This window comes from Pseudonaja textilis, chromosome Z (assembly GCF_049901715.1).
Source record: "Pseudonaja textilis isolate UNSWEBS1 chromosome Z, rPseTex1.2, whole genome shotgun sequence".
Classification (NCBI taxonomy): domain Eukaryota; kingdom Metazoa; phylum Chordata; class Lepidosauria; order Squamata; family Elapidae; genus Pseudonaja; species Pseudonaja textilis.
The window spans coordinates 120,389,536-120,408,141 of NC_142008.1; the positions used below are offsets into that span (position 1 = coordinate 120,389,536).

General features: G+C 37.7%; 1 protein-coding gene across 1 annotated transcript; it reads left to right on the forward strand.

The window, feature by feature from the left end:
• Window positions 1–12,970: 12,970 nt before the first annotated feature.
• LOC113449861 (olfactory receptor 6X1-like) lies at window positions 12,971–13,906 on the forward strand. Its single transcript, XM_026720997.1, has one exon. The coding sequence runs from the start codon at window positions 12,971–12,973 to the stop codon at window positions 13,904–13,906; it is 936 nt and encodes a 311-aa protein (XP_026576782.1).
• Window positions 13,907–18,606: the final 4,700 nt, after the last annotated feature.

The window sequence follows — 18,606 nt, forward strand, 5'->3', positions numbered from 1 at the left end:
GACAATGAGGAGAATAGTTCTAGAACTCTCATATGTACTAGAAATGAGATGAAATTTAGAGTATTGTGACACTGGTGACATTTTGAGCGATGCAACCAGAATTCAACTGGCAATAATTTCAGACTTAAAAACACCATTTGACTTTATAGTTTACAATACAGGTAGTCCTTGACTTATGACTACAATGTGAGTCCAACAATTTGGTTGTTGAGACAATTGTTAAGGGAGTTTTACCCCACTTTACTATCTTTCTTGCCATGGTTGTTAAATGAATCACTGGAGTTAAGCTAATAATGCAGTGGCCCACCTGACTTTGTGCAGACCTCAGTGTGTGTATATATTACCTCTGCTTTAGGAGCTGCATTGATCACCAATTTGCTTCCAGGTTCAATTCAAGGTGTTTGTTGTTACCTTTAAGATCCTTCAAATCTTAAACATTTTACATATTCCCTTTAATATTTTATTAAAGGGATGGTCTCCTGCTGGTCACATCTACCCAACCCACCAGAGTGCGGGGGGGGAGAAAGGTTGCAGGTCCCATCCACCAGGGAAGTACACCTGGTGGGACCAAGAAGAAGGGCCTTCTCTGTGGTGGATCCCTCTCTCTGGAACATCATCCCCCCATAGATTAGAATGGCCCCCATTATAACAGTCTTTTTTTAATGAATTTTATTAATTTTCAAGAAACAAACATATACAAACAAAACATAAAAACATAAAACTTCTTTTTGGAAAGCAGCCTAGTCCTGGGTTACATCTTTTGGTACAGACATAAATCAAGTTCATGATCACTTTGTATACCATTTCATATCTTATTTACCATTCTATATTTTCTATATGGCTTCTCCCCTCTTTTCACTCTCTTAATTCTATTTTATTTATTTTATCTCGATTTAAATCATTATACTGATATCTTTTGTCCATTCTGTAATCATCTATTTTTCTTTTCTTATTAACACAATATTTCTCCTGTAATCACTAATTGAAGTATGACGCCTTTATATCTTTCCCCAAAATTTAACACTTAAAATAATATATAATTCTCATTCTGATTCTGCTTAGCACATTCTAAAACTACCTACTACATTTTAAGATAGAAAAATAATAAATTTATAATATAATTGAAATAATAATCCATAGTATATTAAACTTTATCATGTATGCATTTTTGGTATTTTGTCAAATCATATAAAAATCCATTTTTCTAACATTGTTTCAGTTAAAGATACAAAAATACAATCTTATGTACTTTTGCAGAATCTCTTTTGTAATCCTAGTCTTTTTACCCCCACCCCACCCCCATCTCTTAATCTCTACCCTCTTGGTCTCCACTCTCTTCTGTAAACACAAATTATTTCATTTAGCCCTTTCTTCTTTTTAAACTTTCTCTTCCTGGGGTCTATCTTTCCCCTAAATTTAACACTTAAGATAATATATAATTTCCATTCTGATTCTGCTTGGTACATTCTACATACATTTTAAAATAAGAAAATAATATGTTTATAATATAGTTGAAACAATAATCCAAAGCAAATTAAAATCTATCATTAAATCTTAAACATTTTACATATTCCCTTTAATATTTTATTAAATCATATAATATTCCAATTTTCTAACTCTATTTCAAATACAATACTACAATACAATCTTGTGTGCTTTTGCAGAATCTCTTTTTAATTGTATTTTACCCTTTGTTTCTGAAAAATATCTGTTTTTTTACATCTTGTTTCAAGCCTTTGTGACTTCTCTTCTCTTTCCCCCTTCCTTTCTTGTCCAATCTAGCCTTTTTACCCCTCCATCTCTTAGTCTCTACCCTCTTAATCTCCCCTCTCTGTTGTATTCCTCTTTTCTGTTGCTTTCTGACATTGTATGGATTTTTCACCTTATTTTTCCCTTTTTTTTGGTTGTTTTTTTAAGTCTTGAATTCTCCATTCTCTTTCCCTTCTTTCCCTTTTCTTCCTCAACTAAAGTTATTTGTTCATTAAAGATGGCTTCTTCTTCTTCAGCCCAGCTTTCTTCTCATTGTAATTCCTGGTAGGTAGAAATCACCATTTCCAAAAAGTGGAAAACAGATCCAGAAGAGCCCTTCCCTTCTTGTTCCTCTTCTCTTAACTTTTGAAATTCCATTTTCAATTCTTCAACAGATAATGCCATTGTGAAATTTTTTAAACAACCCAAAAGTTATTAGTCTTTCAAAAAATAGTTTCCAAAAGTCCCAAAGTCACCAAGCAACCCTAATCAACACAAACTGTTTCTTTTAGCACTTTCTTCTTTTTGTACTTTCTCTTCTTGGGGTAGAATCAATTGCAAAGTTCCAAAATGTATTTTTTTGAAGTCTTATTACAGTTTATCTCTAGTCTTATAAGCTCAAAGCTCTTAATATAAGTTCTTTATCTCTCCCTTCCCACTTATAGCAAAAAAAGAATTTTTAAATTTTTTGATTCCAATGTTCAGAAATCTTTAATACCCCCTTGGTTTTATTTTTCAAATTTGATTACCTTCTGTTGCCAAGATGGGTTTTTCTGATTTCCTTCTGTTATTTCCATAGGGAAGGAGAGTGAGGAAAAAGAAACTTTCCCTTTTAACTTTTAACTTTCTTTTTTATGATCTTCTTAGGGAACAATGTATCTTTAAAAAAGTTGAATTTCTGGGGTATTTAGATGTTACTTGTTATCCCAGTTCAGCCAAAAACTTTCACTTTCTCAGCTTCCTCCTGCACAGTCTTGTCCGGATGAAAGTTTCTTTGTGGCGGCCATTGGTGACCGCCGCTCCACTGCTTTTGGAGAAAGGAGTTGAGCCAGCTGAGGAGGGGGGTTGCAATCCCCCCGGACCCCTGTTGGGCCTCCTCTATCTTCAGTCACCTCTATGGGGTGACTATTCACCCCTAAATCCAGCTGGATCGGGAGCACGCCAGCGGCGAGAGTGACAGGAATCGTGCACGATCATGGATTCCTGCCGCCACCGCAGCCTTTCAAATCAGAAGTCGTTTAACAGTCTTCTTAAAGATTCTGAAGACCTGGTTCTGTCAGTACTCCTGGGGAAACCAGAACATTAAATGACTTGTGTGATCTTCTGTCACCGGGGCAAGGGTAGGGGGTGATTTCATTATATTATGCTATATTAATTTATTTGATTCTTTTTATTAGTTTTATTATTTTAAATGAGGTTTTATATTCTGTAAGCCACCTTGAGTCAATAAGCCTCAATATAAATTCAATAAAGAAATAGACATATATTAAATAAATATCTTTGTTTTTGAATCTGGCTTTCCCATTGACTTTGCTTATGAGAAGGTCACCAAAGGGGATCAAGTGACCCTGGGACACCACAACTGTCAGCCTTCAGGACTCCTTTCCTTTTTCTCACTAACTTTATGGCTGCCATAGTAATGGGGAGAGGGTGAATCAATTGGGCTTTGAGGTGTGGGAAACATGCTGGAGGTTTTAGAGAATGAACTGTATAACTTGCAGAAAACTTTGTTGTTTATGCTTATTCACTTGCTTACTGTGCAACTGCAGCTCTTTATCCAACTAGGCCAAGATCAATGGTCAGATGTCTGCATCACCACCTGAAGATGCCCCTCATGACATTATACACATCTTTGATTAGATGGACCACTTGAAGCGTTGTTGGTGGGAACATTGCCATAACTTTGTATATGTGTTTTTTGCATGTAAATCCTCAGATCTAGAATCCCTTTGATGCTACCACTTGATTTCCAGTAAATGTTTCTTTTCTCCATAACAATGGAGTCTAAGACTGTCTTTCTTGGATTTTGAATGGAGCACCATCTGACAGCAACTGTCATAAATATGAGTCAGTTGTTAAGCATCTGGATTTTGAGCACATGACCATGGGGATGTGGCAATGGTCCTAAGTCTAAAAAATGATCATGTCTCTATTTCAGTGTCATTATCACTTCAAATGGTCACTAAACAGTTGGTTGTAATTTGAGGATTACCTGTATAGATGCTCAAGGTTTTTAAATCCTGAACATGTCAAAAGGATTGGTTATTATTCTGTTGTGTACAATCATAATCCTTCATAAGAAATAAACTTTTCAATGTGATGGAAAATGGATTTTGTTGTGCATTCATTAGAATTTATGTCTTCCTTAGTGGCACTCAAAAACTAAATAAATTATAGGGGAAGGGGAATCGTTTATTCCAAACACACACACATGCACACATGCACACACACACACACACACACACACACACAAACACACACACAATATATATATGTATATATACACACACACACATATACATATATATGACAACAAAAATATCCAGAGAATTAGCAAAACTCAAATCAAACTGTATTATGATTTTGACATGCTTGTCTTTTATCTGTTGATTAGATTAGATTGACAGAGTTGTAAGGGACCTTGTAAGTCAGCTAGTCCAACCCCTCCACTCAACCAGGAGACCCTACATCATTTCTGACAAATGGCAGATCAGTCTCTTCTTAAAAGCCTCCAGTGATGAAGCTTCCACAACATCCAAAGGCAACTACAGTTCCATTGGTTGAGTGTTCTCACTGTCAAAAAAAATATATCCTTAGTTCTAGGTTGAAGCTTTCCTTGATCAGTTTCCCTCCATTATTCCTTATCTGGCTTTCAGGTACTTTGGAAAATAGCTTGATCCCCTTCTCTCTGGGGCAGCGCCTCAAATATTGGAACACTGCTATCATGTCTCCCTTGGTCCTTTCTTCACTAGACTAGACATGCCCAGTTCTTGTAACCGTTCTTCATATGTTTTAGTCTCAAGTCCCTCATCATCCTGGTTGCTCTTCTTTGCACTTTTTCTAGAGTCTCAACAATTTTTTATGGTGTCGTGACCAAAACTGGATGCAGTATTCTAGGTTTGGTCTTACTAAGTCTTTATAGAGTGGTATTGGTACATCATTTGACCTTGATTATATCTCTCTTTTAATACAACTTAGGATTGTGTTGGTTTTATTGGCTGGTGCCAAAAAAAAAACCAACAACAGTAGTTTATAAAGGGAAGAGATCTCAAAGTGAAAAATGGAAACAATGAACAGTTCTTTCCATGCATTGCTTTGAAGAATAAAGGGGTTACACTATAACCAAAGTTCCCAAAAGTTGTAACCGACATGTAATTTTGGACTTAATTTATTATTTTCTTAGTTTTTTTAAATAATAATTTAAAAAACCCAGAATGAACATCCCTAGATGAATGATTATAAGTTGAGAGCTACCTGTAAGGATTTTTTTTTAAAGAAAAAAGGAAAAAACTATATAAGAGGGGTGGGATTCAGCTGGTTCAGGACAGTTCAAGCAAACCAGATGTTAAAATTACATCTGGTTTGCTGAACCAATAGTTGAACTGAATAGCTGGCCCCTCCCACCCTGCCCCACCCCTCCAAAGAGTCTCCATGCAGCCCACTTTGGATGCAGATAACTGCATGGTCTAGGAGGAGGCTGTTGGAGGGCAAAAAATGAACCTCCTGAAAATTCCAGAAGTCCAGAAACAAGACTGTTTCTGGCTTTCAGAGAGCTTCTGCAATCCATGGGAGGCCGTTTTTGCTCTCCTGGAGAACCAAGGGAAGCCTCTGGACTCTGAGGAAGGTGAAAAACAGCCCTCCCAGAAGTTCCAGTAGGTCATGCCCACCATGGCCATGCCTACCCAGAAACCAGGCAGAGAACTGGTTGCTGGGATTTTTGAATCCCACCCCTGCATATAGGAACAGTTTCACCAAATTAATCTGGCCTCCTAATTGTAATATAGGTGGGCAGAATAATGCAGGCAACTTGGAGCAACATTCAGCTGTAACTTTATTTAACAATAAAGGGTTGCCGCGGCTGCCACAAGCTAACAGGGCAGCCAGCTGACGGGCAACAGCTGATGACATTTGACAGCTCCCTTTATAGTCAGTTGTCAAATGGCCTCAGCCAATAGGAGCGGCCCAAATTCTTGCTGGATGCGCAGACCGGAGTGAGAACTCCAGCTCAGTCTGTTAGGACGCAATACTCCTTCTTCCCCAAACAGAGCATGTGTAGTCCTTTAGGACTGGGATCTGTAATTGGGAAGGAATAACCACCCTGGTTCCACACAGCAGGCAGCCTTGTAAGGAAGACAATTCTTGCTGACAGATTTTAAAAGGCAAGAATTCTGGTGAAAAAGGGCCTTTAGATCACCCCCTTCCCACCCAATCAAGGACTTGGAATATTACCTTGTCCTTGGCAAAGTGGGCAGTGATGTCAGAAGTAGTGATGAATAGTTTGAGGTCTTCGATCAGGAACCACAGCATTGGTTGGTGAAGGATCCTCCACCAGAGTAGGAAGGGGGCAACGACTGAGAGCATCTGCATGGCTGAGGTATTTGCCTACTTGATGTGTCAGCATATAAAAATATGCAGCCAGAAATAATGTCCACCTGATCATTCTTGGAGACAAAATCTGAGGTGTTTGTCTGTTGCCAGATAAAAGTCCCAAGAGGGGCTTATGGTCTGTGATTAGTTTGAAATGGTGACCATAGAGAAACTCAAGAAACTATTTTACTGATGTTACTGCAGCTAAAGCCTCTTTGTCAATTTGACTATTGTTGGAGAGAACATTCTGGAGAAAAAGGCAATTGGTGCCTCAGACCCATTGGGCAGTCTGTGACTTAATATGACTCCTATGCCAAAAGGTGAAGCATGTGAAACCAAGATTAAAGGCAAATTTTTGTTGAACTGAAATTAGAACAGCATCAGATGTAAGCAATGATTTGGCTGCCTTGAAAGTGTAGGCTTCCTTAGGGCCCCAGTGCCAAGAGGTGTACTTGTATAAGAGTCTATGAAGTGGCTCTGCTATGGAAGCCTTATGGGGCAAAAAGGAGGTGTAAAAATTAAGTAGTCCCAGGAAAGATTGAGGTTCAGTCTTGTTTAATGATGTGGGTGCATCATGGATTGCGTGTACCTTGGATTCTATTGGGTGAATGCCAGAGGCATCAACTTTGTAGCCCAGAAATTCTACTTGTGGTGTGGCACTAGTGTACTTTTCCTTCTTCAATTTGAGGCCTGCTTTTCTGAAACAATCAAGAACCCCTCAAATTCTTTGTATTAGTTGAGATTTGTCAGATGCAGAAATTAATATGTTATCAAAATAAGGTATTAAACCAGGTAACCCTTGTAGTAACCTCTCCATTAATGACTGAAAAATTCCTGGGGCCACACTGACCCCAAACTGGATGCACTTGCATCTGAAAGTGCTTCTGTGAGTTACAATAGTCTGTAGTTCAGCAGCTGTGTTGTGAACAGGGAGCTGTTGATATGGTTGAGACATATCTAATTTTTCAAAAAATGGTCCCTGGTTTGAAAGAATGCAGAAGGTGCTGGATGTCTGGGACTGGATATGCGCTGATATGCAAATATTTGTTTATCAAACATTTATAGTCTGCGCAAATCCTTAAGCTGTCATCTTTCTTGAGGGACGTGACTATAGGTGTTTCCCATTTTGCAAAGTCCACAGGCTCTAAGATTCCCTAGTTAATTAGCTTATCCAGTTCCCTGTCCAGCTTAGGGCACATTGCAAAGGGCACTCTGCGAGGCTTCAGATGGATTGGAACTGCTAGGGGGTCCAAACTGAATGATATTGGGGTTCCCACATAACACGCAAGGCCCTTGTTGAATACATCAGCATAGTCATTAAATAAGGCATCCACCTCCAGGTTTGTAATAGTGAATCCCTCCTATATGAAGGCTAAGGGCAGGGTACCAGTCTAACCCTAGCAGACTTGGGAAGGCACCATCCACAACTAAAGGCAAGTGACCCTTAAAATTTTGAAAATGAATGAAAAACTTGCCTTTCCCAATGACTGGAATGGTTCTGCCCTGGTAATCACGTAGAGTTAGATTGCAGTATTGAAGCCTCTTCTTTGCCATACAAGGGAGGATTCGCTTCAAGGCGCTCCATGAGATGATGGAGAGCTCTGAGCTAGTATCTACCTCCATCTTACAAGGTTTTCCTTCTAAAGAAAAAATGACACTTATTTTGTTAGAACCATTGTTTAGTGATTTAGCTTGGTAGCAGGTGAAGCAATCTTCAACTTGTTTATGAAAATGCTGTGTTGTCTGAGGAATTGGTTGCTGTGGCTGGGTAAAAGTCTTTCCTGCCTGACAGATCCTGGCTAAATGACCTTTCCTTTGGCATTGTAGACAAATGGCATTCCTGAACTTGCCCCAAGATGATTTCCTCCCACAGCTCAAGCAGATGGGCTGAGACCGTGGGGCCTAATTGGGAGCAGACCTGTTTCCCCTCTGAGTGACTTTGGGCTGTCTGAGGCAATTAACGTCACTGGTTTCATCAGAGCTTTCCTCCAGAGAGGCTTCATCATAATGAACAGCTGAGCTATTCTGGCTGACAGGGTTTCCTTTTATCTTTGCCGCTGAGAGCGCTGACAGTTAAGCAGCTTGAGATTCCTCTATAGCTATCTTAAGGGTCAAGTCACCTTTAGCAAGAAGGCATCTCTGTAACCTTAGGTCCCTAACCCCAAAGACTAATTGGTCCAATAGCATGTCCTCAAGGTAGTCCCTAAACCCACAGTGTAAGGCAGCTGTCCATAAGGCTGCCATATACCCACTAATAGTCTCTCCTTCAGCCAGGATTCATCTTCTAAAAGTGTGATACCTGACAATGCAAGAAGGTTTAGGGGAATAATGGTTACATAGGATTTCCTGCAATTCCTCCCAGGGTACAGTTTTTACTGATCACAGTGCCAGCAATGCAGTAGCAGTGTGGCTCTGTAAAAAAATTAAAAAGTATACTTTTTTCCTGTGGGTGGAAATTTCAGCGAGATTGCTGGTGTCTAGAAAACAATCAAAGTGATTTATGTAAGACTGCCATGTTTCTGCTGTCAGTCTGAAGGGTAGGAATGCTGGGGTTGAAGTCATCTCAGCACTGAGTTCTCTTGAGAGGAATTAAAATTCGCACTCGCAAATAGTGAGAATCAGCTCTTATAGTGACTTTCAGCTCAGGTAGTGGCTTCAGCTCTTATAGTGACTTTCAGCTCAGTAATCGTGCTCAGTTGCCTCTTTATCAAATCCCACCCTCGTCGCCAGTGTAATAAAGGCAGGCGGAATAATGGAGGCAACACGGAGCAACATTAAGCTGTAACTTTATTTAACAATAAAGGGTTGCCACGGCTGCCACAAGGTAACAGGGCAGCCAGCTGATGGGCAACAGCTGATGCCCGTTGACAGCTCCCTTTTATGTCAAACAGACACTGTCAAACAGTGTCAGCCAATAGTAATGGTATGCGTTCCCATTGGATGTACAGACCAGAGTGAGAACTTCAGATCAGTCTGTTAGGACACAATACTAATGGACAATTCTTTTTTTCTCAGCTTGACCTAGATAATTTCAAATGACCAATTTCCATAATTTCAAAGTTTTTCTTTGAAGACATCCATACATAAACTACTAATTGGCCTAAGGGATTACTTCAGTTACAATATCCCTGAGGAGCTATTAAGGAAATACAGATTTTCCGACTATTCGTTTCTTAGGGAAGAGTTATACTTAGAATCTTCCTGTGTTAAAATTTTCTTCACATGTTTGATGATGGCCAGAAAGGTCAGAAACGAGATTCTGTATTTTTCTTATTGAACATGTTGTTGACAATTTTGTATATATCCTGTTGAAATGTCAATCTAAGCAAGTTTATGCATCACGAGTGCAGGTTCTTCTTACTGAGATTAAGTATAGCAGCCGAACACATACAACGTTGCTGTATGGAAATTGGCAAGGCTGTACCAAATTTAAAATCCCAGGTTCAAGACAGGTGGATCATAATCAGAATAGAGCTGGAAGGGGCTTTAGAGGTCTTCTAGATGAAGGAGAATCTACTTAGTAGATGCAATGTAGAAATTGCTTTGGATTTCAGGTGTAGAACTGAGAGAGATTTTTTTAAAGGCTCATTGCATTGTTTTGCTAAATCCTACTATGGAAATTTATAGTAAAGAAAAATGTATTTAATCATATATATATTAACAGCAGCTAGGATTGTATTTGCTCAAAATTGGAAAAATGAAAAGATTCCGATAGAGGAGGAGGAATTAAGAAAATATTGGAATGTGCAGAAATGAGTAGATTAACATTGGCAATTAGAGAACAAGAAGAAATGGAGTATTATAAGATCTGGGATTTATGTCATGGATGGTTAAAAATAAAATAAGAAATTAAATGACACTGTAGTAATGTTTTGTTAGGATATATAATGCTGAATAGGCTATAATATGAATGTAAGCTTAGTAAGAAATGTATACAAATATTAATGTGTGCACAAGAAATATGTACCCAGGCGACACACTATATAATTGAAAGATGGTTTAATTTATTGTTTTTGTTATAAAAATAAAAAAAAATAAAACAAACAAAAAGAAAAGAAATTGCTTGATGTGATGGTCAAAAACATGGAGAGATACAGAGAGTGGAGGAGAATCCCACATGCTCGTTCATTTTAGGATTCTGCGATTTGGAATTGGCTGGTTTATTTTAAAGATGCAGAATTATAGATAAAGAAATCAAAAACTGTTCTTTTTAAAGAATTCCCTGTATGGAGATTCTCAGTCATCCAGTCATGGTTGTCCCAAAGGTGCTTTCTTTCTAAAAGCAACTGGACTTCCCTATATTACTTGAAAACGTTTTGCTTCTCATTGAAGAAGCCCTTCCAGAAATAAAAAAGTGAGAGAAAATAGTTCCTCTTTGGAAGCTTAAAAGTAAGTTACTATTTGCAACCTGATAAAGATTCAAGCAGGTTATATTTTAGGAATGTTCTGGGGCTTTTTCAGTCAATGGGAATTTACCAGGAATCAAATTGTGCATGTGACATACAAATCCCAGAGAAGGAAACAACTGCTTTGTGTCAAAGGAAGGAAGCCCAATATTCAGAGTCTCAAACATGCAATGAATCACAGTTTGATTTTTTTTTAATCTTAGCGCTGCACAGTCTTATCAATTCTTCTTCTTAAATGCTCAAATCACTTTCTCCTTTCCTCCCTCTCTTCTCCTCCCCTCCCATCCAAAAAAGTAACATGAGATTGAGATATGGGAGTGTAGGGGCTAAGTTTAAAAACAAAGCTTGCTTGGAGCTAAAATTAATTGCCCCCAAGTTAAGCCAAGTTCAAAATTCCCAAATCCTGTGTGGAAAGGGAACTTCATGAGGACAGTGGTGATACCCAAGCAGGAAAAGCCCAAAGGGAACATCAGGCCAGCCATAAAACAAACTTGCATAGGAAAAGAGATTTGATAAACGGTATTGAAAGAAGCCCCCTAGACAAAAGCCAAGTAATTAAGAAAGCTAGGGAAACAAGAAAAAGAAATCCCTTACAAACAAAAGGTCATGCCAAATCAGCAAAACAAATAGACAAAAAGATACGAAATAAATCCCATAGCAGACAGGAGATTGCCACCAAACAAATATAAGAAAACATTAGGATGAAACTGATAATCCAATCAAACCACCCCGCAGAGTTTACCCTCTGGCGGAAATGAAGACAACCCCCTGACAGGATTTAAAACATTAAGAAATACAAACACAAGCACTCACACACAAAAGGAGAAAAGGTATAAAAATCAGGAGTTTATTATACAAAGATGGCTAGCCCCAGGAACGCAGACTTCTTGCTATCTCTTGCCTTCCTGAAAATTAAAGGAACCTGCTTCCAAGTAGTTGTCTGTGTCCTTGTACTGGAGCCCTCCCAGCAGGAAAACCGAATCCTCAAAAGAAAGGCATTTTCCAGCCTTTCAACACCTGTTTCCAGGCAATTCCAATCATCCTCCTGCCAGTCAAATTATAACAACAAGAACTAAAATCACTAAGAAAAAGGGTTTCACCAACAAATAATCTGCTTGGATTCAGAGCTGGCTATTCTGTTATGCAGAAACTCCCAATTCTTTGGAATGCCTGTTTTCTTAATCATTGGCTTCAGATGTTTTGAATTTTCCCCACCAATATATATAAATGTCTGCCACTTTTTGTGAACAAAAATTGTGAACATGGAGACTGGACAATTTTATTTGTAAATATTTGACCTAATTGACACTCAAGGGACTGAGACAGTTGCAAAAGTTTATAGTAGCACTTTCCAGGTTCAAAGAATAAGACTGGTGTTGGTAAACGTTTATCTGGTTGTTCAGATAAAGTTAATATATTTCTATTTCCATGACTATACAGTGTTTTAGACTTTATTTTGCTTTTTTACCAACCATAAGCTGGGCATGTAAAGCCTATTCTCATATGAGATTTCAGAAATCAATCCTGTATGTTAAAATGTTATGCTATGTCTCCTAAATGAACTATGTTCCTTTATTTATCTATGAAAATCGTCAGACATCCATGTCATGATTGTCTCATAATTGCAACTGGACTTCCTTAATTTTTCCTCATCCAACAAGCTTCTGACAGGAAGAACTAATAGTATCATTCCCCCCATGTCATCTATTTAGAACTGATGAAGCTTCTTGGGTGAGAAGCAAAACATCTTCAAGGAAAAACAAAGAAAATTCAGTTGCATTTCAAAAAGCACCTTTGAACTCTCTTTTATTTGGTAAGATATCTTTCTGCTTAAATGTGTTTATTTCAGGAAAACAGAAGATGGCCAGTGTAACTTCTGCAATATCAATCCAAATATTGAAATATAATGTGGTACACTGACATTACCATAGTGACTTTTCATATACTTCTTGGCATAATATATTGGAAATGATAAAATACATTTCCTGTTTTCATTAAATGTGTTATGACAAAAATAGTTTTGCAGACAGACAAATTTAGATAAATAGAACATTTCAGAAGTTATAATGCACTGTATAACCTTCTTCCCCTGCCTTGAGATTTTTTTCTTTATTTGTTTCTGTTTTTTAACTTTATTTGTAAATGTAATGCACACATTGACAATAATTTTTTGAAATGCTAGATGTGTTCTGAGCTACTGCTGAAAAATCACCGACCATTTTGAAATGATGGAACCCAGGAATCTGTTCCGAGTAACTGAATTTATCCTATTAGGAATTCCTTTTCTGTATGACTTTCACCAAGTCTTCTTTGTGCTGGGTCTGTTTGTGTACATTGTAACCATCCTTGGGAATGGCTTCATCCTCATCATCGTCACAATTGGGCCAAGACTTCAGACACTGATGTACATCTTCCTGAGCAACCTTGCTTTCCTGGAGATTTGCTATACCTCCACTGTGGTGCCCAAATTACTACAGACTTTTATACAAACCAAGACCATCATCTGCTTCCACTGTTGCCTTACTCAAGGATTTTTTCATTTCTTTTTCGGTAGTACAGAACTTTTCATCCTGACAGCAATGGCGTTTGACCGCTATCTGGCAATCTGCAAGCCCCTTCAGTATCCCATCTTGATGTCCAAGCACATGTGCCTTCATATGTCTTTGGCCACCTGGTATGCTTCCCCTGTGATTTTTATTTTATTTTTTTTAATCATTTGGAGACTGCTGTTCTGTGGGCCCAATATTGTGGACAGTTTCTTCTGCGATATTGGTCCTCTGTTGAACCTAGCCTGTGCAGATACCCATTTCATTTTGTCTCTTTTTCTGTTGTACGCTTTTGTAATCATGATTATGACCTTGTTTCTCATGCTTGTGTCCTATATTTTCATCATTGCCACCATCCTACGTATCCCCTCTGCCGTGGGGCGGAAAAAGGCCTTCTCCACCTGCACATCTCACCTGGTGGTGGTGTCCATATTGTACGGAGCTCTTGTGTACATGTATGTGAGGCCCAATGTCCAGTCTTCATTCTACTTGTCAAGGACTGTGGCAATCTTGAACACCACTCTTACCCCAATGATGAATCCTTTCATATACACAATTAGAAATGCTGAAGTCAAAAAAGCTGTCCAGAATGCAATCCATAAAATGAAAGGGACCTGAAATTAAGACAATGAGTGAAACAATAGTTCCAGGACTCTCATAGGTAGTAGGAATGAGATGAAGTTTAGAGGATTGTGGCATTGGTGACATTTTGTGTGAGGCAATCAGAATTCAACTGGCAATAATTTCAGTCTTAAAAACACCATTTGACTTTATAGTTTACAATACAGGTAGTCCTTGATTTATGACTACAATGTGAGTCCAACAATTTGGTTGTTGAGACAATTGTGAGTTTTGCCCCACTTTCTTGCCGTAGTTGTTAAGTGAATCACTGCAGTTGTTAAGTTAGTAACATTATTGTTAAGTGAATCAAGCTTTCTCATTGACTTTGTTTTTCAGAAGGTCACCAAAGGGGATCATGTGATCCTGGGATACCACAACTGTCATAAATATGAGTCAGTTGTTAAGTGTCTGAATTTTGAGCACATGACCATGGGGATACTGTGATGCTCATAAGTGTGAGAAACAGTCATAAGTCTCTTTTTCAGTACCATTATCACTTCAAATGGTCACTACACAGTTGGTTGTAATTTGAGGACTACCTGTACAGGTGCTCAAGATTTTAAAATCCTTCACATGTTGACAGCATTTGTTGTGATTCTTTTGTGTACAATCATAATCCTTTGTAAGAAATAAACTTTTCTATGGGAAGGAAAATGGGTTTTCTTCTGCATTTATTGGAATCTATATTTCTTTAAGTTTTATTTTGTGTCCTTCCATAGTCTTGGCTTACCACCAACCAACTTTCCCAGATCACCTCCAAAGAGTTGCCTAACTGATTCATCTGCTTCCATTCCCATAGGATAATCTTTGGCTCCATTTGGGATGATGTAGTAATTTATTCTTGCCAGTATCCTTATTTTTTTAAAAAAGTCATCGCATAGATTCATTAATGAATCACACTCGGAAAGAACATCATAGTCCTTTGTTTTTTCAGTCTGATTCATCTGCTTTACTCTGCTTGGTTTCTTCATCACTATCAGCAACTAATCAGCATGGAAATTATTTCATAGATGATTTTTCGGGGTTTTATAGGTATGTCATGGCCAAATTATATGCTACATTGTTTTAAAGCTTTCAAAAAGAAAGAAATGAGATTAATCACTTGTGATTTTTCCTAACAATATTGCCAAGCTTTATTATGTATAGATGGCATGGATGTATAAGAGTGTATCTCATATTATAGCTGTATAAATTTATAAGACTTAGAGTGTCTCTTAGTTGAATTCATCTACATTCAAAGATCGTCACATTATTTTTTTCCCACAGTCTCCAGTGCATCTATAGCTTCCAATTTCTGGAAAAAGAGATCTCACTAAAACTTACCATTAGATGAATGTTTATATACTTGAAAGAATATTTAATATTCTACCAATGAAGGAGAATAATTGTAGCTCAAGTAGTTGAAATGAGGTCCTTGGTACTCTCTGAGCTTGCTTGTTTTTAATTCAGTCTGATGAAGTTATCTAGTTTGGCAATGCAACATCTGCAAAAAAAGAAGCAGGCTCAGAGAGCACCAAAGACTCCTCAATTAATATTCTTTCTATAAGAAAAAATAGTTAAACAAGAAAGGGAGGAGAAGAAAAAAGGAAGAAATTAGCAATCAAATCAGAAATCAGGAAAATAAATCACACCAGTCAACAATGTATTAGGATGTAAGTCCAACCTTGTTCTCTGTTATCTTGTCTATCCTCTGAATTGATAAAGCTGATTTGTGACATATAAAACTCATCCCAACTCTAAAATGGCAGTGTAAATACTTATATCACCATGATGTAAAAAAAATGTTGAGACTCTAGAAATAGTACAAAGAAGAGCAACAAAGATTATTAGGGGACTGGAGACTAAAACATATAAAGAATAGTTTCTGGAATTGGGTATGTCTAGTTTGATTAAAATAAAAGCTAGCAGTGATATGATATAGTATTCTAATATCTGAAGGGTTGCCACAAAGAAGAGGAAGTCAACCTATTCTCCAAAGTACCTGAAGGCAACAGAAGAAGCAATGCATGGAAACTAATCAACGAGAAGTACATATGAAGAATAGTTACAGGAACTGGGCATGGCTAGTCTAGTGAAGAGAAGGACCAGGGGAGACACAATAACAATATTCCAATATTTGAGAGGCTGCCACAGAGAGGAAGGGGTCAAACTATTTTCTAAAGTACCTATAGGCCAAACAAGGCATAATAGATGGAAACTGAATAAGGAGAGATTTAATCTGGAAATAAGGAGAAACTTTCTGACAGTGAGAACAATCACCAATGGAACAACTTGCCCCTGGAAATTATGGGCGCGCCATCACTTGAAACCTTCAAGAAGAAAAACTCTATGCTGTACATGAACTACTAATTGGCAGGAGGGAAATTATGACATCACTTGTGCTATCTATCCCTGAGGAACTATAAGGAAATCATATGGGGGATGGGGGGAATCTTTCACCTCTTCACTGTTACTGAACAGAGTCAGGGGTGGGATTCTACCAGTTCGCACCTATTCACAAGAACCGGTTGTTAACATTCTAAGCAGTTCGGAGAACTGGTTGTTAGAAGAAATTACTGGCCTAATCCTGTAAGGAAGGTAGGAAGGAAACATTCTGGTGTTTGTTACAGAAACTGCCTCTCCGTTAACCCTTATTACATTCTTGGCAGGACTAGACTTCCTGTCCCAGGAACTTCTGTGGAGATTTTTCCCCCTCCTTTGCTGGTACTTTTCTTGTGTGAAATGACCATTCAAGGTTACAATGGCACTGAAAAAAGTGACATAAGCATTTTTCACACGACTGTTGCAGCATCCCTACAGTCATGAGAGGCCAGGTGAGGAGATGCATGATATTGAGTTGGCTACACCCAGCCAATAACATGAGCACCAAGCCACACCTACCACTTAAGCCACTCCCACAGAACTGGTTGTTAAAAATTTGAATCCCACCCGTGAACAGAGTTATATGTAGAATCATTCTTCTCAAAACCTATCTCCACCTGGTTCTTACTACAAGATAAGAAAGAAGATTCTATATTTGATGTAGATTGTAAGGTCTTTCACAGTTATGGTAATTTGGAGGTTGGGAGAAATCATTTTCAGGTTCAAATGGACCTGTAGCGATAGCTGTAAGATCTATTGAGAGAGCGAAGCATGCTCTCTTAGAACTGGTAGTAAAAAAAGTTTTAATCCCACCACTGGCTGTAGGTGTTTAAAGAGTGAATAGAAAAATTAAGATTAAGGTCGGGTAGGAAAATGGTCAGTATGTGTACTTCCATGAAGTAATTGGTTGCAAGCTTTCTCACCCAGCTTTGAAGTCTTTTCACTAATTAAAAAACAAAGGAGTACCATCCTTACCTTGGAGTAACTGATCAAAGAGGGCTAAAAACAGAACAGAATAGAATAGAATTCTTTATTGGAAAAGTGTGATTGACAAAGAATTTGTCTTCATAAGCTCATGCATAAGCTCTCAGTGTACATAAATACATTCATCAAGAATCATAAGATACAACACTTAGTGATAGTCATAGGATATCAAATAAGCATTCAAAATTATAGTAGGAAACTAAATAAAACAAAACAAATCATAAAGTTACTAGCAACAACGTTATAGTCATAAGTAAAAAAGGAGATAGGTAATAGGAAGGATAGGAAGAATAATAGTAATACAATCTTAGTAAATAGTTTGACAGTGTTGTGAGAATTAGTTGTTTAGCTGAGTGATGGCATGCAGGAAAAAACTATCCTTGTGTCTAATTGTTTTGGTGTGCATTGTTATAATAATATTGTTTTGAGGGTAGTAGTTGAAACAGTTTATGTCCATGATGTGAGTGGTCTTTATATATTTTCACAATCTTCTTTTTGACTCATGCAGTATACATGTCCTCAATGGAAGGCAGGTAGTTAGCAATTGTTTTTTCTGCAGTTCTAATTATCTGTTGAAGTCCTTGTCTGTCTTATATGGTTGCAGAGCCAAACCAGACAGTTATAGATGCAGATGACAAACTCAATAATTCCTCTGTGGAATAATTGAAAAACAAATTATCTTGGAGTAACTAATCAGAGAGGGCAAAAAACAGATACCAATTCCAGATATGCAAATTATGAAATACAATTCTTTTGCATTAGAATAAAAGAGAAATTCTTTCAAATTGCAACTGCTTCCTATCTAGAAATATTCCTCACTACTCTTACATCTTTTAATGTAAATTAATCCTGTGTGTCAGTGTGTGTGTGTGTGTGTGTGTGTGTGTAGAGGTGTAAAGTTGCAAAAGACAGCACATTTTAATCACTTTGGGAAAGCACCTGACAATATTAAACACCTCATGAAGTTATGAAAGTGTTTGCCTGCAAAGTTTAATACTCTCAATTTAAAAAAAGTCAACATTATAGGCTCTTCAAAAACATTAAATTAAAGAAGGAAGATGATGTCACTTTTCTTTTTTCCCATATTAGATTTCAGAAAAAATAAAGCAAACTCTGAAATGCTTCATAGTAGCATGAAATACTCAATGAGAGAAAAGGGTGCTGACATTTTATGAGGAAGAAATTAATTTCCTGCCTCTCCTCACACCCTGAATCAAATAGCCACTGATTCTGAGAGTCATGGTGACATTTCCAAAACTACTAATTAATCAACAGTTGTACGAGTAAAAAATATGAAACAGTTCAGTAACCTGCACAGTATTTCACTTCAGCCACTTATGTGATTATCAATC

What these genes read in the sequence shown, in the direction of transcription:
- LOC113449861 (XM_026720997.1), top strand. Translation starts at nt 12,971, where the DNA reads ATGGAACCCAGGAATCTGTTCCGAGTAACTGAATTTATCCTATTAGGA.